The sequence below is a fragment of the Artibeus jamaicensis genome, unplaced genomic scaffold (genome assembly GCF_021234435.1).
Source record: "Artibeus jamaicensis isolate MK-2021 breed Jamaican fruit bat unplaced genomic scaffold, CSHL_Jam_final contig_373, whole genome shotgun sequence".
NCBI classification, from domain to species: domain Eukaryota; kingdom Metazoa; phylum Chordata; class Mammalia; order Chiroptera; family Phyllostomidae; genus Artibeus; species Artibeus jamaicensis.
This window is the reverse complement of record NW_026521807.1, coordinates 4,540,462-4,566,899: the sequence shown is the minus strand read 5'-3', so window position 1 is coordinate 4,566,899 and position 26,438 is coordinate 4,540,462. Positions and strand designations below refer to the sequence as shown.

At 35.1% G+C, this 26,438-nt stretch overlaps 1 protein-coding gene and 1 non-coding gene across 4 annotated transcripts in view; both read right to left on the bottom strand.

Moving 5' to 3' along the window:
• Positions 1-1,295: 1,295 nt before the first annotated feature.
• Positions 1,296-26,438, bottom strand: part of ZFYVE16 (zinc finger FYVE-type containing 16) — a 54,693-nt gene continuing 29,550 nt past the window's right edge. For 2 of the 3 annotated variants that reach the window (XM_037159302.2, XM_053664455.1), the window contains 12 exons: positions 25,609-25,987; positions 24,258-24,380; positions 23,500-23,655; positions 22,740-22,964; positions 18,819-18,901; positions 17,938-18,042; positions 16,763-16,910; positions 13,849-13,929; positions 8,304-8,466; positions 7,390-7,495; positions 6,214-6,378; positions 1,296-3,955 (listed from right to left, as the gene is read on the bottom strand). In XM_037159302.2, coding sequence (XP_037015197.2) covers positions 3,794-3,955; positions 6,214-6,378; positions 7,390-7,495; positions 8,304-8,466; positions 13,849-13,929; positions 16,763-16,910; positions 17,938-18,042; positions 18,819-18,901; positions 22,740-22,964; positions 23,500-23,655; positions 24,258-24,380; positions 25,609-25,987 — 1,896 coding nt within the window. In that variant the 3' untranslated portion in view covers positions 1,296-3,793. The remainder of the gene's footprint in view (positions 3,956-6,213; positions 6,379-7,389; positions 7,496-8,303; positions 8,467-13,848; positions 13,930-16,762; positions 16,911-17,937; positions 18,043-18,818; positions 18,902-22,739; positions 22,965-23,499; positions 23,656-24,257; positions 24,381-25,608; positions 25,988-26,438) is intronic. The other variant, XM_037159301.2, reaches the window with a different exon arrangement.
• LOC119059597 (U6atac minor spliceosomal RNA) lies at positions 6,528-6,648 on the bottom strand. Its single transcript, XR_005084437.1, has one exon. It is a non-coding gene; the product is annotated as a U6atac minor spliceosomal RNA (small nuclear RNA).

The window sequence follows — 26,438 nt, the reverse complement described above, 5'->3', positions numbered from 1 at the left end:
TGGTTAGGAAGTGCCTGGTTATGGTTTTTGTTTTTTGACTCCAATCTTTTGGGACTACTATGACTTTCTGATATTGTCCCATAGGTCCGTAAAGCTATTTTTTACTTTTTTCTCTTTGTTATTTACACTGGATATATTCAAATTAACTCACTCTCCCCTCAGTCATCTACATTCTACTATGAAGACCCTTCAGTAAAATTTTTATTACATTTTTCCATTCTAAAATTTCCATTAAAAATATATATATATACAGCTTCTGTTTCTTTGGTTGGGACTTCTATCTTTCCATTCATTTCAGTAGTGCTTACTCTTGCCCTGGCCAGTGTGGCTCAGTTGGCTGTATTTTTGTGTTCTTCAGTATAAATAGCATGCTATATTTGTATTAAAAAACAGAGAAAAGCCCTGGCTGCTGTAGCTCAGTGGATTGAGCGTGGGCCTGTGAACCACACGATTGAGGTTCGATTCCCAGTCAGGGCACATGCCTGGGTTGCAGGCCAGTTCCCAGCAGGGGACTCACGAGAGGCAACCATACATTGATATTTCTCTCCTTCTCTCCTTCCCCTACTTCCCTTCCTCTCTAAAGATAAATAAAATCTTTAAAAAAAAATGTATGTATGTATGTATGTATATATTTACTGCTACTGCACCTAAACCTTGGTAAGATACACAAAATACAACTGATTACTTGTTGAGTTTGGAGAGTGGAAAGGACAAGGTATATGCATACAAGGTGGGAGGTGAAACTTATATTAAGTTTTTAATATTTTTTTTTGATATTTGAATTATGTATATACAGGATCCAGCAGAAGTAATGCCTGCTTGAATGTGGTTGGTAAGGTATTAATATGGCTGTAATCATTTATAGTTTTTACTTATTTTTTTAGACAGAGATGGAAGGAGAAAGAGGGAAATATCCATGTGTGGTTGCCTCTCAAGTATCCCCTACTGGGGAACTGGCCTGTAACCCAGGCATGTGCCCTGACTGGGAATCAAACTGGTGACCCTTTGGTTTGCTGATGCTCAATTCACTGAGCCACACCAGCCAGGGCTAATAATTTATAGTTTTAATATGAACTTTCACCTAAAATGTCATATGGTGTGCTTGAGTGTGATATTGTTATGTTACTAAATTACATGCTTATGATTTTGCAATAAAAGATTTTGTAATAATAAAAGAGGCATTATTTGTGCTGGACCCTGTATATTACATCTATGAAACAGTTTTTTTAAATCACAAAGAAAAATGAAAACCTAGGATGGTTTGGAGGTTTCTGGTTTATTTCAAGATATTTTCTTTTAAGATATGAGTCAAGTTATCAAAGTTATGTTTGCTATTTTTAAAAAGCTCTGTTATTTACTTATGAAACAGTATCTAAACCCAAGTTTATAAACTTAGGTGATTGAGACACTACGTTCAAGCTACTACTTTTATAATTATTAAATTATTAAGATATTCATACAAACACAAAAAACCTTTAAAGTTGTCTTGAAAAGGAAAGTTGATCTTCTTATATATTACTTTTTAGATTTTAACTCTTGTGTAGAAAGTTGAGTGCCCAGTATCGAACAGGTTCTCAGGTTGCCTTCTCATTATTGGTATAGCTATTCTCCTGGGCTGTTTTCCAGCCACCTCTTGTAGATCCACATTTCTAATATAGAAATTACTTTAACTTTGTTAATGACCTACTTCACACATTCAGCTCCAAAAGGAAAAGAATTATTTTATTCATCTTACAACCAGTGAAGGCTAATAAAGTGCTCTGCGTATAGCAAGTATATAGACACAGTTTGTTGGATGGCTGCCTAAAAGAGGCTAGATTTTATTTCGTATTTCAAAATTCAGAGAAAGAGAGTAGTATTAAAAGCCATAAGACCAAAAACAGATCATTGCAGACTGAGTACAAAGAACCATTCTATTTTTTCACCTTGAAAAAAATTAAAATTTCAAATTTAGTTCCAACATGAAGAACATGACCAAATGAGTAACAAATGCATTCAGCATCATACATCTACAGAGAAATATTTAAAAGGTGCCTTCAAATCCCATAATTCTAATTCTTATGAAATATAGAATTTTTTTGAAAATAAATCCAAAGCTATCCCATCATGGGAACAGCCTTCCATCATACTTTAAGTGCCAGTTTTCATAGATTGTGCAGTTATTATAAAATAAACACTATGTAAAGAACACATAAACTGAGTTTGATATGTAATTGTTTTTACTTTATACCATTTCAATAAAATTCACAAGTTATTACATGTTACCATTTTATTTAATATCTGCAACATGTTACATTGTTTATGAAGTAGCTACTTCCAGAAGACTAACACTCTCCTTCATACTGTGTCTTTGGCTAGCACAATACAGGTGATTTAGTAGGAACCTATGGCCAATCTGATTAAAATTCTTAGTCACTCCTAGCCTGAGACCTCAGTTCCTGAGTTAATCTTGACTTGATCTTCAAGTTGAGATGCTTCCGAAATACTTTTTTTAAAGCACAGCTATTTAGTGTAATTTTGTTTTCTTGAGATACACAACTGTTTTGATACAAAAACATATATAACATTCTACATAAGTAAAAAAGCATCAAAATATGATTATATTTTATATAACTTAGATGACTGGAGTAACTAAAATATACTGATTACTTTTTTTAACACAACATACTTCTCTTACTTTGCTGTCTGAAGTAAAGAAGAAAGCTCTAAGTTTTACAGACATAGAATTTAACTTATGTTAATATTCTGTTATAAAAAATAACTACCATATAAAGAATTTAAAATATGCAAAAGTAATTAGTTCATTAAAATTTATAATTAATTCACTGGTGTCAATGAAAATATGTAGACTTGCCTAGAAACTTCTAAGATTTAAAGGTGAGGTTAAAAAAAAAAACAACCTGTCTCAGGCTTCATTTATTGCTACATAATGACTACTTCAAGGGTCATCTGGCCTGTCATCAATCACTATTACAAGTGGCAAATACAGTGGTATATTTTGGAAAGAAAAGAGGAAAAATAATATATTGCAATACAAAAATATTGCCTATTTATAAATTATTAAAGATTTATAAAACACATACTGAATCATGTTCTTGTTATAAAAACAATAAATATATAAGCACAAAATCCTGAAGCACCCACAATTATTTTAAGAATACCCATTTAATCAAGGAAAAGAACGTAATAATTTGAGAAGAAAAAAAGCAAAATTCTGATTTTAATCCAGAGTTCATCTAGTCATGGAGGTAGGTCTCCACTCCAATTATACAAATAAGTTATTTGCCTTATTCAAAGAATTATCAAGTCTAATATGGAAACTGGTCTGTGCCATTTAAATACATTTTAACCGACTTTAGAAACTGGTAATCTAAACTGGCATATACAGAAAACAGATTATCATTATCTCCCTCAATATGGTTACATCTGAAAAGAGCCTTCATTAAAATTGATCTTGGCATCAGGAGGTGTTACCTAAGTGCAGATACTTTGGCGTAGCATTTAAATAACACAGTAATGCTACAAATTTCTTAAAAACAGAACTAATCCTTGTCTTCTTAGTATTTTAAGTGTGAAGCTTCAAAAACTGGATCTCATAAATTTATAGACTAAAATTGTGCTAATGATTTAAAAAAGATCATTCCTGCCTATAAAGCAAAGCTTTTTATGTTTCAAACATCAAATATTATTTACTTTTATTTTAGTGTTTGTGGCCTTTCAGGTTTAGTGCTGGAGTTAGTTTTAACACATCAGCTTGCAGTATTTAATAATATGATTTACTACCACCTTTTCACTAAAAAAGATTTTCTAAAATGAAAAATACTAATTCTATTTCTAATGGTAAACTAGTAGAGTTGGAGGTCCCGCTATGGATCACTGGGATGAGAGCACTGTCAAGGTCATTTAGATAATGCTGAGGAAGAAGTCGGCCTTCAGATCCTGCCTGAAATTCAACCTGGAAAAAAAAATGTTGATAAGTCAACCCCAGAAAGTAAGCAATCTTGAGTAGCCTGGCAGATAAATACAAAATAAACTAAAAAAACATCCAGTTTAAGCATCCTAAGTAAATGACCGACATTTTATTCATAATATACTCTCCTATATTTCTTTTATCCATCTATTACATATATTATAACTTCCTCCCACAGATGTCATTAAAATTTTTAAAAACTGCCACAAATTCACATTTTAAGTTTGTTTTCAATGAACATGTAAACACACTGGAGGGGTAAGGTTTTGAATGATTACTGACATGACTTAAATAAAAACCCCACAGCCCTGACTGGTGTAGCTCAGTGGATTGAGCACAGACCTGCAAACCAAAGAATCATGGTTTGATTCCCAGTCAGGGCACATGCTTGGGTTGCAGGCCAGTTCCCAGCAGGGGATGCACGAGAGGCAACCATACACTGATATTTCTTTCCCTCTCTCCTTCCCTTCCACTCTAAAGATAAATAAATAAAATCTTAAAAAAAAATAAAAAACCCACAGTACTGAAAAAGTAATCTACTTTAAAATATTTTGAATTTGTTGTTGCATAATACTTCACACTTGAATTTAATGTTGCTGATGAAAATTACATTCTAATCTGACTAAAATATATTAACAGTGCTTACTCAAATAACAATTATCAGGTGTTTCCTGGAAAAAGGAATCTTTAACAGTGAGATGAAAATATAAGTTCTTTCAATAAGAACTATAATACATCTTGGGTGACAAAGAGCAAAACTTCAGCACATGAACTCATTCATGTGTAGATAAACCACTCAAATGAAGAACCTGCTTTGAAATCTATTATTTTGGATGTCGGAAATAGAAATGCACAATAAAATAATAACTGGAGTACTATTTTTAACCTATCAAACTTGTAAAGTTCAAAAGTTTGATTACATACTGCTCTGATAAGGATGTGGAGGGAAAGAATGCTCTCACAAATGATGATAGAAATATAAATTAGCATAACCTCTACTAGAGACAGTATGGTACTACCTATTGGGTACATACTTGGACCTCACAATTCTACTTCTGGGAATGTTCCTGACATACAATGCAAAGGCAAAATATTGTGGATAACCAAATGTCAATCAGTACATTCCAAACATGCACAAGAACCACTGAAATACATTATAATACATTTAATAAACTACTGTGCAACTTAAAAAGAATATACAGTAACATGAAATACCTGTAAGATAAATTAAAGAAGCTAAGTTCAAAAAAAAGTGTAAAGGAGGGGGTAAAAGGACACACACTTGTTTGCGTGTTCATGTATAAAATCAGAAAGAAAAGTAGAAATTGGTAACATTTGATTGCTTCACCAGGAAGGAAGAATGAGAGGGAGCATGGAGGCGGACTAAAGTTTGGAGTTAAGGGTAGGAAGGAGACCTTTCCTAGTCTATTACCATACACAACTGCACTAGGCATCATTTATACTGTAGCAGAGAGTTAAGGGGACAATTACAGAGACTACAGTATGAATACTGCTCTCTGGAAATGTTCAATGAGGTTGTACTGTTATCTATACAGTTTTAGTGTGATTTTAAATCATGAATATAGAGTCTACTCAGAATAATAAATTTAAAAACCTACTTATCAAGCAGGACTGTGTAGAGCAGGGGTCAGCAAACTGAAGTTTCACTGGAACACAACCAGCTTGTTCGTTTACATACTGTGGAAGGCTGCTTTTGCACTATAATGGGGATAGTTGAGTAACTATGAAAGAGACCCTTCAGCCCACAGTGCCTAAAATATTTGTTGTCTAGACTTTTATAAAAATGTTTGCATAATGAACAAAACAAATGAGCAAAACAGAAACAGAGACATGGAAATAAGGAGCAAACTGACAGTGACCACAGAGGGGAGTGGGTAGAAGGATAACGAGGGAGAGAAGGAGAAGGATTTAGTCAAGAAGCATGTATAAAGGACCCATGGTAATGGACAACAGGGTGGGGACTGACTGAGGGAGGGGGACTGGGACAGGGGAGAACAACGGGGGGAAAACTTGGGACAACTGTAACTGAAAAACAATAAAAAAAAGTTTGCTGACCCATTGTGGAAAGTAAAGGAGATAATGTACATGAAGTGTATGTGCATATTAATGTTAAACAAATATTTGTTTTCATTCATCCCAAAATAAAAGGTAAAGAAAAACCTTTCATCATTTTAATATATGATCCATTCATTTCAAAAATATATCATGAAAACATGCCTCACCATATCAGTGTCAATGGAAACTCTGAGGCCAATTTTATTCATCCCATTACTCTTTAGAGTTTTCAGATGAGGGCACAGTGCAGCACTACAAGCCATGGCTATTTCTTTTGCAAACTGATGAGTTGCTGAAATAGATAAATCCTGGTCCTTTGGAAAGTAGAACACCTGAAATATATTTAATTAGGAAACAAGTCATGATTTTAAAGTACAACAATTACTACCTTTGTTTCAACTTTATTAATAACATTTCAATGTTAGTGTCATGAAATTCACTGGCTTAAGGGTAATATATATATGAGCGTTACACACACACCATGATTAGTAAGTTGATTTCAGTAGGTGGCAATGCCTTAACCATGTGTGTGTTGTTAGGCCCAAGGACCTCTTCCATCCTTGTAAAGGGGAGTGCTAACCTTCTCTCCTTTCATACAACACTGTAAGTACATTTAAAATCAAGGGTTATGGAATTTAGGACTGACTCAGCTATTTTTGCTATTTTTGCCTAAAATTAACTGGTAGCAACGAAAGCTTTATGAACTTCAGTTTAGAGAAGAATATAGCAGTAATTCTTCCCTATAAGATCACTGTTCTATAAGGACATCTTAATGAAGTTAAAATGAAGCAAAGAAATAATGTTCTATAATTTCTATATCCTCTATAGTTTGTATCTTGTGCATGCAGAAAATCACAAAGAATAGATACACAATAAGTAATACTGCCTGACCTGGGAGGGTGAGTATGGGGGTGGACTATGGGTTTAGGAGTCTAAAGGAAGGAAGGAAGAACATTTAAAAATAACTTGCATATGTGATTATAAATAGATGTAAGACATTTTAATTTTTGTAATTAAGATAAAAATAAAAATAATATGGTCAGCCCTAGCTGGATGGTTCAGGTGGTTGAAGCATTGTCCCGTACACCAAAAGGTTGTGGGCTTGATTAACTCTGAGCTGGCGGGCAATACCATCATACAATAGTCTGAAATAATACTATGGAAATACAAATTTGGTGTTATAAAAGGAAGTTTGGTAAGAAATATGTGTCTCAAGGTGTAATGTAAAATGTGTAATAAGCTGTACTTAAACAGAGGTTGAATATTGTAAAATCTCCCAGTTGAAAAAACAAAAACCATATCCAAACACAGCATGTAAGGGGAAGGGAATCTTTCTCAGTTACCTCAGTACACTTGACAATCTTCTCATCAGTTTCAAAATCTGCTTCCAGTTTTATTTTTTCACTTGGAAATCCTTGTAATGATATTCCATCCACAGAACTAATAACACTACAGAATAAAACACAGCACAACAGAATTACTACTACTAAGGTGCTTCTTGTGAAATGGATTATTAGATTTGAACAAATAAGGGGAAAATTATGAAAGTTATAAATTTAAACAAGCAGTACTGTATCTTTTTTTTTCATATGTCCAATTCAGACCTGAGGTTTAATAAGTTAAATAGTCTCCTAACAGAAAAGCTGTCTCATGAATTTCAACAATTCTATTTTAGTATCCTTCAGCATTAGTTCTCTTCTCCCTTCTTTGCTCCAGACCCCTTAGCCATGAGAGGGGGAGGGGGAGGGGGGAGGGGAGGGGAGGGGAGGAGAGGGGAGGGGGGAGGAAATGGGTAACTGAAAAGAGGAAGGAATGGCAGTAATATTCTGTAATGCCTCTAAAGTATGTAGTATTAAATTCTGTTGTTTGTACTTACAGTGAATCAATATAAAAACAATAAACATCCAGAGGGGATCCTTCACCTACTTGACAAAAATAGGTACCATACCACAGAGAAAGTACCTTGTCTTTCTCAGCCCGGCATTAAGCCTACACTGCTATACAACAGCATTTTGTAACTGGCCCCCTCTCAACTAACCACCCTTCAATAATTTACAGCATCCTGGCCAAGGAAACACACATGGGTCTGGTTAGGCACATGTATGAAAAAAATCATACTGCATTCATTAGTTGGAGTATAAGCACTGAAATCCATGGTATAATCCTATATTCATAAAATACTTCTTTTTATTAACAATGTTTTTATTTCTCCCTCTCCCATCAAATCAGTTACATTTTAGCAACAGAAAGTTCCTACCCTTTGTTTCCTTTTTCTTCAGAATCTACCCAGCAGATATCCACATATTCTCTCAGGTCTACAGCATCAGCTTTCCCACATGTAATTTTAAAGTCTTTTTGTTCTCGTAGAGCTAGCCGCAAACCATCCATGGTCTCTGGAGTTATTTGTACCATTAAACCATCTAAAAATGAGAGTTATGTTTCACATTTATTTTATTAAATACCAATTTATATGTCTAAGCCACATACACTTGTGATCCATGGACATGGGGGTGGGATGGGTGGAGGGAGGCAAAGGAGGAAAAACTGGGACAACTAATAACAAAAACAAAAAATACTTAAAAGAAAAAAATTTGTATGTCTAAGCCATAAAATTTATATCAAAATACAAATGTATTTTGTTCTGTACAAGATATATTTTAAATCATCTGTTAAATCATCTTAATGGTTGTTTTCTATTGGAAAATAAAACTATTTCACAAAGTTAAGGATTCTTTCTTTAATGGTAAAAAAAAATTTTTTTTTTAAATTTCTGCCCTGGCAGGTGTGGCTCAGTGGGGCATTGTCCTGCAAACCAAAAGATCACAGGTTTGATTCCCAGTGAAGGCACATGCTGGATTAAGGGTTCAGTCCATGGTTGGGGACCAGACAAGAAGCAATTGATCGATGTTTCCCTCTCACATCAATGTTATTTTCCCTCTCTCCCTCCCTTCCCCTCTCTCTAGAATCAATTAAAAAAAAAAAACATTAATGGTAAAAGAGAACATTTTAAAGAAAGGTTAAAAAAATTTCACTATTGGCTATGATACCAAACTAGCCCTATAAAAATAATCAACCATAAAACTAGACAAAATGTATGTGGCAATTATTTCAGGTAGTAGACAGCAGGAAATGCAGTTAACATGAGCCCACAACTGCCCAGGTCTCTTCTTGGGGCAATTTCTACATGGTGATCCACTAATCCCACAATGGTGTGGCCTTGCAAGCCTAAAACGCTAGAAAGAACAGTCTGGGGAATCCTGGAATCCGGGGTCAAGAGAGTGAAGAAGGGGCACCAGGAGGGGTCACTTTGCGTCCTTTGACTAGAACTGGGGAAAAGGGCTAGAAATTGAGTTCAATTAGCAATGGCCAGTAATTTCATCAATCATGCCTATATAATGAAACTTCCACAAAGACCAGTAAAATCCAGGGTGTAGAGAGCTTCTGAGTTGGCGAACACATCAAGGTACTAGAGGGTGATGTGATGGAAGGGTGGTACAGCTAGAGAGGGCAAGGACTCTCCATGACCCCTTCCCCCATACCTTGTCCCACGCTTATCTTCCATTTGGCTGTTCCTAAGTTACATCCTTTACAAATGTTTTATAATGAACCAGTAAACACAAGTATTTCCTGAGTTCTGTGAGCTACCCTAGCAAATTATTAAACCTGAGGAAGAGATGGTAGGATCCTGTTATTTATAGCCAGTTAGATAGAAGTATTAAGAGGCCCCAAACTTCTAAATGGCATCTGAAATGGGGGGCAGTCTTATGGGACTGAGCCCTTAACCTGTGGGGTCTGTGCTATATATAACTCTGGATAGTTAATGTCGGAATTTAATTGAATTGCTGGACACCCAGTTAGTGTCAGAGCACTAGAAAATTAGTTGATGTGAAGAAAACCCACACATTTGGTATAAGAGGTAGGTCAGTAAACACCCATTTTTTAGTTTTTAAAAAAACTAAATCATTGATGCTGGATCAATTCCTATTCAAATGCAGAAAAATGTCAATGGATCCCTACCTTACACAGAGATAAAAATAAAGTCCACATACATTTATGACTTACATATTAAAGGCAAAACTTTAAATCTTTGGACATAAAACAGAAGAACAACAACAACAAAAAAACAGAAGAACAGCTTTCTAACCACAGGGTAGAAAGATTTCTTAAAAAGCATTAACCATAAAAGATTAATAAATTATATTGTATTAAAATAAAGACCTATTAAAAAGATACTATAAAATGGTAGAGGAAATCTACAATATATAAAAAACTATAACTATAATTCAGTTAGAAAAATGGGCAAAAGATGTAAACAGGCATTTCACAGAAAAAAACAATATATATGTCCAGTACATAGGTCATAATATGCTCTACTTATTACGGGCATGCTAAGTATGACAATTTTCAGAGATACCTAGCAGACTGACACAAATTAAGTAGTCTGATAAAGCTATGTTTGACTGAAAGATCTCCAAGATGGCAGCCTACATAAACATGGCTTGCCTCCTCACACAATCACATCAAAATTACAATTAAAAAATAGAACAACCATCACTCAGAACCAGCAGAAATCAAGCTGAATGGAGGTCCTGCATCCATAGAATTGAAGAAGAAACCACACCCATCCGGACTGGCAGGAGGGGCTGAGATGTGGAGACACAGAATGGGCTGGTCCCACACCCAAGTGTGGTAGATAAAAATCAAGAGTGATATCCCAAAAGCCCCACACCAGGACTCCCAGCCTAGGGTTCTAGTGCTGGGAAGATAAGTCTCTGTGGTTACTGGCTGTAAAAACCAGTAGAGATGGAGTCAGTGGAAGAGACTGCTGGATTCCCAGGCAGTTCCTCTTAAAGGGCCCACACACAGACTTACTCAGACTCCCTCCCACTAAGCTCCAGCATAGGGGCAGCAGCTTGAAAGACACCACGGCATACAGGGAGGAACTGAAGTGTCTGGCATCAGGGTGAGAGATGGTGGACAGCTTTCTCTAAGAGAAAACTGCTGATAAGAGAGACCAGTGCTCCTCTTCTGAGCCTTCCCACCATATCCCTGAGTGTGGTGGGCTCCATATTTAAGACTCCATCAACCTGACTCCCACTGTTTGCCCCACCCTGGTGATTCCCTGAGACTTAGCCCCACCCAACTTACAGGCCCACCCAAGCAGTTATGGTAGATTCTCCATACGAATGACTTGTCTTGGCTCATGCTTCCGATCTTCCTAAGTCCTCTCAAACAAGCAGCACCTGGCATTCTCACGGCCCTTGCAACCTTGCTAAGCGGCCCCAGGCCTGGCACTAGCAGCAACTGGCCTTGCTTCAAAGCCTGGCCTCACTAGGGCACCTCCAGTCCCAGCACAGAAGCAGCCAGCTAAAGGTCATTTCATAGCTTATGCCAAGTGGTACCAGACAGAACACAAGTGGGCACCACAGCCCTGCTGAAGTAAAGCCCTGTTATGTGGAGTAGGTATCTGCACAGCTGATCCTCCACTGAGGGTGGAGCGTGGTGGTCAGTGGTCAAAGCTAATCCTGTAAGCTGACCTGGCCTGGGTAAATCCTTACGATTGACCCGCCAACAGTAATCAAGGCTCAACTATAACAGGAGGGTGTACTCATGCCACATGGAGGGTGCACCTCGAGTACATAGCGTTGGTGATAGGGGAGGCAGGGCCACTGGACCCCACAGGACACCTACTACACACTAGGTCATGCTACCAATACATAGAGTTATAGCTGCTCTACCCAATACATAGAAACAAACACAGGGAGGCTGCCAAAATGAGGAGACAGAGAAACATGGCCCAAATAAAAGAACAGATCACAACTCTAGAAAAAGAACTAAACAAAATGGAGATATGCAATCTATCAGATACAGAGTTCAAAATTCTGGTTATAAGGATGCTCAAGGAACTTAGTGAGGACCTTAACAACACAAAAAGGATCTAGTCAGAGAAGAAGGATACACTAATTGAATGAAATAAAGAACAATATAGAAACAAGCCTGGCTGGTGTAAATCAGTGGATTGAGCTGAGCGCAGGCCTGCGAACCAGAGTATCGTGGTTCGATTCCCTGTCAGGGCACATGCCTGGGTTGCAGGCCAATTCCCAGCAGGGAACACATGAGAGGCAACCATACATTGATATTTCTCTCCCTCTCTCCTTCCCTTCCCATCTAAAGATATAAATAAATAAATAGATCTGTAAAAAAAAAAAAGAACAATGTATAGAAAAACAACAGTAGAGTAGATGAAGCCAAGAATCAAATCAATGATTTGGAACATAAAGAAGCAAAAAAAAACCCAACCCAACCACATAGAACAAGAAGAAAAAAGAATGTCCAGGAAACACAGAGTGTCTCAAACAAGATGGATGCAAAGAGGCCCACTCGAAGACACATCATAATCAAAATGCCAAATGTTAAAGATAAAGAGAGAATCTTAAAAGCAGCAAGAAAAATGCAGGTAGTTATCCAGAAAGGAGTTCCCATAAGAGTGTAAGCCAATCTGTAAAAAGAAACTTTGCAGGCTAAAAGATATTGGCAAGAAATATTCAAAGTGATGAAAAGCAAGGACCTACAGCCAAGATTACTCTATACAGCAAAGCTATCATTTACAATTGAAGGGCAGATAAAGAGCTTCCCAGAAAAGAAAAAGCTAAAAGAGTCCACTATCATCAAGCTATTATTATATGAAATGTTAAAGGGATTTAAGGAGAAGATCAAAACTATGAATAAAATGGCAGTAAACACATATTTATCAACAACAGAATCTAAAAAACTAAGCAAATAAGCAGAAGAGAATAGATACCGAGACTGGTTTGATGGCTGCCAGATGGCAGGGGGGTTTGGGGAATAGGTGAAAAGATGAAGGGATTGAGAAGCACAAATTAGTAGTTATACAATATTCATGGTGATGTACAGCACAGGGAATGGAGAAGCCAAAGAACTTCCACAGGTGATCCACACACATGAACAATGGTGTAGGGACTGTCTGAGGGACTAGGGGGTGCTGAGTGGAGGGGGGCAAAGGGAGAAAAATTGGGACAACACTAATAGCATAATCAGTAAAATATAATTTTAAAAAACTATGTTTGAAGAAAATATATCAATGGGAACTCATATATTCTGATGATAACAACTTAGCAATATCTTATAAAGTTGAACGTTTTCTGATCAATTTGCCTAGAAATTCCACTCCTGGAGATTACTCCAGAGATACTCTTAGACATGTGCCCAGGGTCAACACACACAAGAATGCTACTAGCACCACTGTTCATAATAGCAAAAAAAAAGGAGAACCAACCCAAATGTCCATGTTTAAAAGATAAATTGTCATACATTCACAGAATAAAATATTTAATAGCACTGAAAACAAATAAGCTACAGTTGCTGGCAACAACATGCATACATTTTAGAAACATAATGTTGCATGAAAAATAGTAAGTTCCATTAAGACTATTTGAAGAATATCATTTTTATAAATCTCCCAAATAACCATAAATAAACAATATACTGCTTAGGCATATGTTTATACAGTGTGAAAAAAAATAAACAAAAGAATGAGAAACAGTATTCAGTCTAACAGTTAATTTTTGGAAAGAGGAAGAGAGTATAAAGAGACCCAAATATTGATCATGTTCTAGTTCTTGGGTGCATAATGATTTCACAGAAGTTTGTGGTACTTATATATATTCCTTTATGTAACCTTGTAACTTACATATATTCTTTTATTCAACTATCAAATACAGTTTCAAAAAGAAATGGAAAACATCTTTACATTAAAACAATGTTAAAGATTAAACTCCTACCTTCAACTATGCTGGACTTAGCAAGATATCCTGAAGATGCTTTCAGAGCTCCATTGAATACTACAAAACTTGCACCTGTCACTGACAAACAAACAAACAACAATTATATTTTAACCTGCCCTATTTTATGATATTTATTAAATGTATAACGTGGAGCATGGCACATTTTAAGAATCTGATAAATGTCATGCCCACACCAACTTATACTGGAAAACTAATAAACAAAACAGAATTAAGATAAATATTACATAAAGGTACTTTCATGTTTGTAAAGTGTGTGTGTCTGACTCAGAGAGGGTGTGAGAAAATGAACATCCACTACTGGTGAGAGTGTAATCAGAATACTCTCTGGGTGGACCACTTGATAATTATCTATTAAAAGTACAAATACAATATCGTTAGCTATCAGAGAGATGCAAATTAAAACCACAATGAGATACCACTTTATACCGGTCAGGATGGCCATCATAAACAAAGCAAAAAATAACAAATGTTGGAGATGTTGTGGGGAAAAGGGGTCCTTAGTTCACTGTTGGTGGGACTGTAGACTGGTACAACCATTATGGAAAACAGTATGGAATTTTCTCAGAAAAATAAAAATCGACCTGCCTTTTGACCCAGCTGGAATTGGGTTCTGCTAGGATTATATCCTAAGAATCCTAAAACATCAATTTCAAAGAACCTATGCACCACAATGTTCACAGCAGCACAATTTACAATAGCCAAGAGTTGGAAGCAACCTAGGTGCCCATCAGTAAATGAATGGATCAAAAAAATTGTGGTACATATACACAATGGAATTCTATGCAGCAGAGAAAAAGAAGGAGCTACTACCCTTTGCAACAACATGGATGGAACTGGAAAGCATTATGCTGAGTGAAATAGGCCAGGTGTTGAAAGACAAATACCATATGATCTCACCTTTAACAGGAAGCTAAACAACAAAACAAACAAGCAAACAGAATAAAAACAAAGAGACTGAAATGGAGAACAAGGGGACAGTGACCAGAGGGGAGAGGGAAGGGAAGTTAAGGGGAAAAAAGGGGAGGGATTTGGAGGAACAAATATGAAGGACACAGGAACAAGAACTAAGGGGGGGGATGGGAGGGAGGTAGGGAGCATGGGGCGGAGGGGCTGGGATGGGAGAAATAGACAAAAAAACTGTACTTGAAAAATAACTAAATAAAATTATTTTTTAAAAAAAGTACAAATACATGTATCCTTTGATACACCAATTCCATTTAAAGAAATTAATGGCATGTGTACAAGGTTATTAACAGTATATTTTAATAAATAGACAGCTAAGACTTGGTAAAAAGTTATGTCCATTAATAAGGAACAATTAAATGATGTACACATTAAAGTAGCAAGTTATGTGGAATGTGAAAATTTTTTATATAACATAGAATAATACTCAAAATGTGTTACGAAAAAGCCAGGGGCACCATGGAACAAATGTTATGACTTATTTTAAAAAGTGGAAGAAGTCTTGACCTAGAAAATCTTTGTTTCCTTAGACTCAAACATATATAAAATAAAAATCCTGAAGCTCCCCTTAAAAATGAGCCAGGGAGGTATTTGGATGAAGGAGGTGAAAATAAGAAACACAGAAAGCACATACACACAGAAAATCTAATATATCCCCAAACAATGTTTATCCATATTACAGATAGGGAAACAGGGCAGTAAAATTAAATAATTTGCCCCATTTTCTCTCTTTCTAAGGATAAATATTTCATCAAGTGTATGTCTTCAATGTGTGTGGGACCACATTTTTAACTGTTAGGCAGAGAATGACAACTGAGGATTTGCCTTAAATTATTAAATCTCTCTTTTCAATAAAAAAAATAGTAGAAAAAGGGGTGTATGTGTGTGCTTGCTTAAATATGCATACAAGCAAAAATGTCTCAGACAGAATATACAAGAAACCAGTAACATTGGTTTGATTGCCTGTAGGGAGGGGAAGAGGGCAGCTTGAGGATCAAGGGGGGAAAGAGACTTGTACTATAAACATTTATACCTTTTGGACTTTACCATTAGGTATATACAAATTCAACAAATATTAAATAGTTGTTAAGTTTTAATGTCGAAAATGTCAGTGACATGGTGAGGAAAGCACAACACAAAAGTGTAAATATTCAGTATAAAATCATCTATTTAACATATAAAAATATAAAAAGGAAATATAGTAGCAATGTCAATAATGGCCATATACTGACCCTTAACTTTTCAAAACATATTTTACAAGTTTACTACAAATTAGTTTATATCACTTTTATAATCAGAAAAAAAAATTTTATTAGCAGACAGACGTCAGACTATTTTAAATATGTAATTTTATAATAATGTATTAATTTACAGAATACTTACTTCCCCTATGGCATACTTACTTCCACTGAACTTTCCATTTGTTAGGACCTATACTGCAAGGGTTTGGTATCATAGCAGTTGCTGAGGCCATTAGCTAGAACTGAGAATAGTGTCTTTCAACATGTTATTTACTCTACCACCTCTACCATTTTCTATCCCTAGGCACTTAAAGTTTTATAAATTACTCTACATTCTTATCTGTCCTGTGCCCCTGTAATTAAGAGGGTTAGGGCAAAGAGTAAAAAAAGGTGGAAAAAAAACTTCATTTCAAACAGAAATAACTGCAAAAAAAAAAGGGTCCCACCATATGGGACATACTGTAAGCATGAAGGTATCTATACAGTGTTACAAATCTTTAAACCTAATGTAGCCCAAAAGAAAAACACAAATTAGAAGCAATTTTATAATGCTGTGTAGATAAAAATTTAAAGCATACTGTTTTTATTAGCATCAATTCAGCAAATAAGTAAAATATATATATTTCCTCTTTGAAAGAACTCTATTTATTGAGGTAGTTTAATGGATTGACACTAGGAACCAATACCTTTTCTAGGGTGTCCAGTGGCACTGTTGGCCTGTGTTTGATACACTCCATCATTCTGTACACAGACTAGATGAGAATCTGCTTCTGTACTAAAACTAGCTCCAATGCTAATCACATGCTCATTAGAAGAATTTATTACTTTCATTACCTGGAAAAAAACAACAACACTCATTTAGAAACACTTTTAACATTTTATGCCTACACTAATTCAGAATCACATTCCTGACCAGCTTCATAATTATCACACTTTAGTATGGACCACTTCCCAAGAATATGATAGCAACAAATGTATTAAGATAAAATCACCTCAAGAGATAAAACAGTACAAAAAAAAAGGATGAAAAAATAGGATTAAACATATGCCTTATTAGGAAGCAAATGTGAAATTTCAAAAATAACGTTCTGCCATTATATGAGGCCTATCCAGAAAATATACAGCCATGTAGTATGAAAAACAGAGACACTGATTGAAGAAGATACAACATACAAGAAACACTGTACACAGGACAACGATGCCTCAGTCCCCTTCAAAGTAGGCACCTGGGGACCTCACACAGTTCTCCCATCACCATCAGCTGTCCCGTCGTATTTTCCTGAATCTCATCAATGGTCTGAAATCTCTTCCCTTTCAAAGGTAATTTTAGTTTGGGGAAAAGCCAGAAGTCAGAGGTTGCCAAATCTGGGCTATAGGGGGGCTAAGTCACCTACCCATTTGATGTTTGGCCAAAAACTGCACAAAACGGGCTATATGAGTGAGCACACTGTCATGATGAAGCTGCCAACTGCGGCCTTCTGAATCATCCAAATAGTTCCCACAGAACTATAAGCTTAATGCAAAATTTAATGCAGATTTGTTGCTCTGCTTGCTCAGTCATTTTGAATGTGATGGCCACACAGTATACATGCTCACTCAACTGCATCTACCACCCTACTGAGTAGTACAATGAAGTTGTCACTGTTCACACATGCACATTCCAGTCCACTCTGCTTAGCTGCCAGGTTACATCAATGCTGTGCAAATGGTTCTCATGATAGTAACAATGGCTGGACTTTTTCCAGATAGACCTCATATATTAGAATAGTCTGATACAAAACAAATTTACCCTGACACACTTCTAAGAAAATCTAATGTTCAATAATTATCTGCAAAATTTGAATAAAGCATTTATACTTACATCATTATATTTTTTCCGAGGTATTTTTATGCAGCTTTTCCCCATTTCCATATGAATCAACAGCTGATCTATATTATGCAAGGTATACTGGTAATTTCGGAGGTCCTACATAAAAAAGTGACATTTCCATAAACTTTAAAAACTACCATCTATGCACATTTACCCATTCATTAAATCCTTTAACAGAATCCATCATCTTGAGACTTGTGATACATAACTGTGAAAATGCCACATAAAAAACAGCACCAACTTAAAAAACCAACTAATCCTTCTGGCTACTCCATAACAGTAATAAAGAATTTCATTCTCAGGAAGGATTACTCTTTGTAGTTAAAGTTCTTCCAACTAGGTCTTCAAACTGAGTATTATAAATACAATCAAGTCAACTCAAATACTTTTCTCTGGTAACAGTTAAACACAAAGTTATAATTATAAAATTATGATTTTATAATTATAATTAAAATTATAGAAATCGGAGGTGTGAAGGAATCTGAGATACAACCTATACCAATCCTTCCTAAAGCAAATGAGGAGACAGACCACACTTTGCTCACAGTCACCAAACTTAATGACTTTACTAACACTTTACTAAATCTTCAAAAGCTTCAACATCTGTGTAGATCTCATATTACCTAAATATGTAAGCACTGCAGCAGGATGAACTGAAAGGCAACTAGAATCAGTTAACATGTAAATTAGGAGATGTGTTCATCTAAAAAGCAATTCATTAAAAACAGTCCATTTATGTTAAATGAATTAGGATTTATTATAAGCAAATTTTCATTATACCAAATACATCAAATTACAATAGGAAACATAAGTGTGTAGAATGTTCTAAATATATTTTTAAAGTAACAATATAAAATAGTTCAATTACTCACAACAAGTAAGTTCATAATAGTGTGTCCTATCTCTCCAAAGAGAGGTTTTCGGCTTCTGATACTTGTTAAGGGAGCAGGGTATGCTACAGATAAGAAAGGAAAACTAGTTACAGTAAAAAAAAATCTTGAATTTATTACCTTTAATTCTTTTATTTTTTTTTAATCCTCACCCGAAGACGTACTTATTGATTTTAGAGAGAGGGGAAGAGAGGGAGAGAGATATCGATGTGACAGAGAAATGTCATTCAGCTGCCTCTTGTACTTACCCTGACCAAGGACTAAACATGCAACCCAGGCATGCACCCTGACCTGGAATTAAACCCAGACCCTTCAGTTTACAGGACAATGCTCCAACCAACTGAGCCACACTGGCCAGGGTAATTACCTTTAATTCTATTTTTTAAACAGTATGGATACCCCCCATCATTTCTATGGGGAAAATAACAGATGACATTAACCCATATTGAGTATCTACTAGGTGCCACATTGAACTGGGAACTTTACAGACATTCTTATTTAAACTCTGTAACAACTTGATAAGGCAAGTACATCTAGCCCTATTATGCAAATGGGAAAGTAAAGACACAGAGATGAATACATTTGCCTGTGGTGACTAAGTTAATAACTGGTGAAACATTTGAAACCAGGCTTGCCTGATTCCAAAGCATTTAACTTCTTACCATGTGTTTCTACAAAATTATGACAGTTGGAAAATTACAATTGGCTGGATCCCCCACCCCAATAAAGTTTTGATTATTTAAAGAGAAATATGAAGAATTAAAGATTTTAAAGGCATGGCCTGGCCAGGTAGCTCAGCTGGTTAGAGCACTGTCTTGAAATGTGTATCAGGGTTGCAGGTTTGATCTCTGGTCAGGCACATACAAGACTCAACCAACGAATGCATCAGTAAGTGGAACAACAAATCAGTGTTTCTCTCTCTTAAATCAATATTTTAAAAAAAGATTTTAAAGGCAAGTAACAATATTCAATTGTGCTAATTTATGGCTTTATATAGTAAATTTGTATAGTTCTTGGGTCAACATGATAAAAGGAGCACAGAGAATCAGAGAAATCAATGCACAGAAGGAGAAGGGACATGGAGTCTGCCACCTAACTATACCTTTCTCTTTCTTTAGAGCACTATAAATATTTCACACCAAAAAGAAGAAAAATACTTTGCTGGCAATGCAGCAGGACCTCTGGGAAAAAAGAAAAGTGAAAAAAGGAAGGTAAGACTATTTCTATGATGATGAAAAGCAAGTACATTTTTAACCTTCAGCTTTCATGATGAATGAACAAACCTCTCTAATACCTAGTATGCAGATACACTTCCTTAAAATTCTAAGAAAAAACACCTGACGTTATCTGGTTTAAAGACTTAAGTCAGGATAATTCACATCTTTGCTATTACAAACACACTGTGGAGTTTTTAAAAGGATAACTAAGTTATTTGGAGGACAGAATGTACAGATTGGAAAAAAAACTTAAGACATGATGGTAAAAGACATTAAAGTGATAAGTAATATGGTTAAGGCAAATGCTGACTTTTTACTTCATCTCTGATGAATGAGGGAATATCTTGGTAACTTGATAGAGGTAATTTTATTTAAAACACTGTTTTCAAAAGGCTATGGTTTAGAATGACACCCATCAGAGTTACAAAGGGACCTCATAAATCATCTAATCCAAACATTTAATGATATTCCAACCAAATGGTCTTGACATAAAAGCATAAATAATGCTATTTGAAAATTACTTAGCATTATGCTGAGTGAAATAGGCCAGGCATTGAAGGACAAATACCATATGATATCACCTTTGACAGGAAGCTAAAGAATAAAACAAACAAGCAAACAGAATAAAAACAAAGACACTGAAATAGAGAACAAGTGGGCAGTGACCAGAGGGGAGAGGGAAGGGAACTTAAGGGGAAAAAGGGGGAGGGATTTTGAGGAACAAGTATGAAAGACACAGAGATGAGGACTGGGGGGGGTGGAAATGGGAGGGAGGGGGGAGACCGGGCGGGGGGGGGGTGCGGTGGGATGGGAGAAATAGATTAAAAAAAAATGTACTTGAAAAGTAACTAAATAAAATTTAATATTAAAAAAAAAAGAAAATTACTCATTTCAGACAGTTACTTTCAGTTTTTCATCATGGGCCTCTAATTCCTATCACTAAGTTTTCAATAAGTACATTTTCTTTGTACAAAATAAACACATATACCACACCACACCTCCAAGTTCATGTTGCATGGGCACCAATAACACCAAAATACCAGAATCCAGCAGAACATAAAGAACTCAGAAAACCGTTGAGACCATTAATTTCTATGTATCTATGTATAACTGCTGGTTTGCCCTCGCCACCACTAAAGAGCTACCACAGCTTTGCAGCTCCAACTTCTGTGTATCTTTTGAGAGGCCCTTCATGTTGCTCCATAATTTTTCCTTTCAGTGTGTGAAAAACAGACTTAGTACCTAGAAGTGATACAGGCCCCAAACTGGCCAAACTTATGGACTGTATGTTCCATAATTACTCAAGATTAGCTAGTATACTAATCTAACCTTCCATAAAAATGGCATTCAAATACTAGTATCAGAAACAAAATATTATGTTGAATGGATGTAACATTCGGCTCAGAATGAAAATTCTTAAGTTCTTTGGTTCACAAAGCACAAAGCCTAAGATAAAGTTACATTTTGTTACTTTTTACACAATTTTATAGTATCGCATTTTTTTTAAATTTTTATTTATTTATCTTTAGAGGGGAAGGGAAGGAGAGAGGGAGAGAAATATCAATGTATCTTTGCCTCTCATGCATCCCCTGCTGGGAACTGGCAGCAACCCAGGCATGTGCCCTGACTGGGAATTGAAGTGCGATCCTCTGGTTTACAGGCCCGCACTCAATCCACTGAGCTACACCAGCCAGGGCCAGCATCACATATTTTAATCCTAAATGATATGCATCCCCCCAAAAATCAGTATAATAAAATTTGCCAAATAGGGGAATTTAAATGACTATCACTTTCACCATTTTTGTCCATTTTGAAATAGTAATAGTCACTTTATAACTTCCCTACATTTAACTTTTTTCCAAAAAAAAAAATACTTATAAAATTACATTAGAATCAAATGTATAAAATTTCATTAGATGTAATGTACTTCACATGCAATAAATAATTTCTTGAAAAAAGGATAAAAAGGGTGAGAATTCAAAAGTTTAACTTTGAAAATAACTTCAACTTTGATATAATCATACATATAAACTTAGACCATTATTTTGTAACAGCTTTAGAATCTCCAGTTGTGTCAATGGTAAATGTATAAAAATACACACAAACTCACACTCCAAAATATACACATATACAAATATTATACATAAATGGTATGATTTGCATCACTTCTGGATGATAAGGTAAATGTCAGGAATAAAAAAATTTAAAAAAGAAACCAAGTTTAGTAAAGATGGCAACCATTATTTTTAAGTATTTCCTTTTCTAAAAATAGTCAACTCTTGATTATAGTCAGTAGCACCAATAATCCAAAAATCCTTTATATTTGACTCTATAATGTACACAAATTGAAGGGGGCAATAAATTACCTTTTAACATGTAGACCACATAAAATGAACCCTCTACAATACATGCTTTTAAAACTTTTCAAGGTTTTACATGTTTTGTTCTGAAATTTAAAAAATATTTTAAAAGATAAGTTAATAAAATAATTATGAACAGGTAGAAACTTCATGATATACCAACGTTTTGTAATTTGGTAGTAGAGGAGGTTGTTCTGGAATTTTAAAAGCACAGCAAAACAAAAGTAGTCCCATTAATCCATTAAAAATTTGACTTTAATGATATCCCTGAAATTCTTATTCTACATTGAAACCTATGAAATTTAACTTATTAATCTAAAACTTACCTTTATATTCTGCACCCAATCTCAACATTAAACGCATAGGAAAAACCTTTGCCCAGGGAATCTCTAGCTTCTGGATAAGAATTCCACAGAGAAAAGGATTACTTGGTAATGGGAGATCATTAAGATTTTGAAAAGTAGGTGTAATAAACAGGAATCCTCCATGGTCCTTGCTACTGAGAAAACTCTCAGTAAAGGTAATGTTGTCCAAATTTTCTATGTATTTTCCTGGAAATAAAATAATTTTAAAAATATTTTAATTGTTTTATAAAGGCATTCTAAGTTTGAATGTCCCAATATAAACTTTCTTAAAGGCAATGTAGAATTTTTTTATTTCCACTCTTGAAGAAGCATCTATTAAATACCTCGTGTGCACAAAGTTCAGTTATTCCTAGACATAGGAAATTATGAACAAAAACTTGAAAATGTTTCTAACCATAAGCTATATTTAAATTTTTTTCTCCTTATTGCATGGTCAAGTGAAAAATCATCATGTGCTGCCAATCTTACACAAATGGTACATAAAATATATAGATACATAAAAAATCAAGAAAGCAGATATATTTTCACTTTAAAAAATCTGTGTAAAGACACTAATTACATAAACTGCTAGAGTTAAGGAGACTGAAAATGATGATTAAGATCTAAGAAAACAATATAATTGTTCACAAAATATTTAGTACAGTTAGCACAGCCAAAAGCATAAATGCCTTTAATTAATTTATCCATCCCCTAGTCTAAACAGCAAAATAAAAAGCTATACCTTTTAGAGCATCCTTATATATGGAGATAAATAGTCTGAAGATGTCCTTAGGAATAGTATCTTCATTTGGCAAACATAACAATAGAATAATAATTTCTGCCTGTCCCAAGCCATGCAATCCATTGGTTGAGAAGTACCAATATTTGTCTGAGGAATCTTAAGTGATAAAAGCATACAACTATAAATGTCAACTTCTATTAACCAAAAAAACTAAATATAATTGTCCTTTGCATGAAGCACAATTTTCAAATTCCTTATTTTCCCAGTTCTCACAAAAACTTTAAATTGAACTGTATAAGATTAATGTAAAAAAGTGAAAAGATGACAAATTATCTTACGGAGTCAATTGATAAATAACATTAAAATAAAAGATACACTAATATGCTGAAATGTAGTGGGTAAGAATCAGGTTAGTTTCAAAGAGAATGAAAAAAGCTGAGATGTATTGTTGAATAGTGAGGATTATTCATTACTGAAGATAATTTATTCCTTACTTTTAATTAGGTCACAGGTCATTGACTTTAAACTGTCTTTAAGTACTACTAAATCGGGATTCTTGCTTATCTCAATTACCAAATTTCTATTCATTTAACAGCTATATGAAATATAGTTAGTTGTATCATGAGCATCAAAATACAGCTCAGCTGTGAGCCCATGAGCTGAACAGAGGACTTACTGAGAGACACTAAACCTGAAGATGTAATTAGCTCAGAAATCCTGCTTACCAATTAGGCAAAGAAAGATGAATCATTACTTACAAAGTACTAACTTGACATTCACAAGTAGATTAGCATTTAGGATAAATGTAACAGGATGAAAATCTTTGTCTTCAAGAAGCAAAGCAATCTGCTCATGAGATGGGTGTTCTTCTATTACAGGCACTAAATCATGAAAATGACATATAATTAGAAAAAATATGACTTCCTGTTAAATATGCTTGTAGTGGGGAGGAAAAAACAACAAAACAAATTTTAAATCACCGATGGCTTGATCAAATTTAAACAAAAGCAACCACACTCCATAAAATCAATCAATACCCTGGACAATTGTTATATACTCATTTTTCCCTTTCCTACTTATGTAAAGATATCAATTTGTAATACATATAAATCCTGATATGTTATGTATACAGAATAAATTTTGATTAAACAGCATGCTTACATAATTTCAACACCTTTAAAATTTTAAAACAAACATTTTTATAAAGTGGATTCCAGTCTGCCAGCCACTCCAATGATAAATTCTGAAATTTACAATGCTAGGAAAGTAATCTAGACCCAAGTTGCACTTGCTGCTTGCCCAGCACATGTCCTATGTCAAGTGACAAGTGGCATAAGAAAAAAATAATCTTGGCAATCAATAGAAAAATGTTCATAGCCTACAAAGAACAGAGATCAAGGTATTTTTGCCACTACAGCCAGGTTCATGAAATAGCTCCTACTGACATAAAGAGATCCTAAGCTCCATTCCCATCCATTATCATGCACAGAAAATAATCACTTCATGTTTCGGAGTGCAGCATAATGCCTGGTGTAATAAGGATGTATGTATCCTAGATAACTACATGGGGTAGAAGCTAGTCACAGGATCTCCAGCTTGAGAAGGTTCTTAGAGATTATCTAAATTCTCTTTTTAAAAAAGAAACTGAGGCCCAAAGATATTACATAACACGTTTCAAGTCATACACATATTAAGTAGCCAATGAGAAACTCAAATTCCTAGCTTTGTCGTCCAATCCAATACTCTCTTCTTTAGGCACTTTGCTCCTTTAGAAAAATGATGTGGAAGCAAAATTCTAATACAATGGAAATATCTTCCAGTCTAAAAGCCTGTGAGCTTCCTTGCTGTACTAGGCTTTTGTTTCACTTTAAATTAGGGAGTCAGATGTGATGAATGTGTCATATTAAACTCAAAACTTCATTATTTTTTAGAATTGTTTAATAAGACCTTTTGTAAACTAAAGTTACCAAACCATGTTTCAACCGAATTGTCTAAGTTTAAAAAAGGTACTTCATACAACACAGATAATAAAATTCATCATTACATTCTCAAAAAAACAAACAAAACAAAGCAAAACCTTCTTAAAATTTAAATAACTGCTATTCCTACCTGATCCCTTTTCTCCAGAGGCAACCAGAAGAGGGGGCAAGCTGTCCTCATCATCAGGCAGAAGACTAACCTTATTGTACACATTCTTGTCAATACCACACAGCAACCTATAATCTGAAGTACCAGCTACGGCTAAACTGCTGTTAACTAAGACACCACTAGGACTAGGTAGTTCTTCGGTTCCTGCAAAAACATCATCATCTAGTGTAAAAGAACTAGAAGTAGATAACACTTCAGTTCCTGTGTTTATGGGCAGCTTTTCCGTAAATGAAACCTGAGAAATAGGACTCTGAATTATCTCATTTCTTGCAATATCTCCTATCTCACTGTTTGGTTTTTCCACTGCAGTAGAATGGGCGTGATCCACTGTGTTTACTGTCTGTAAAATATGGAATAAAAAAAAAATCAGTTTATATTCTCTGTTTAGATGTGAAAGGTTCATCTCTATAGCCAAACATAATTTTTAATAAGAATAAATAAAACCAAAATGGGCTCAGAAATTCTTTAGAAGCTCAATTTCCCAAGAAAAAGTACCAATTTTTCTTCTTTAATTCAGAAGCATAAGGTTTAGCTTTACTGTATGCTCAGGTAAGGTACTAATGACTCATTTTACAGACTGGAAAAAGAAGGTAAGGAAAAGTTCAAGATCCTATACCACATCACACAGTTAGCAAGCTCAGTTCTACCCAAGGTTCTCCTTCCCATGACAGCCAAAAAAGTCTTGGGTAAGCAAGGGAGATGAGAAGGGGGAAAGAAGGGGAGGGGCGTGGTTAGGAAGCAGAGTGGTAAATACAGTCCACAATAGTAACCGCCAGTAATAAACCACACCT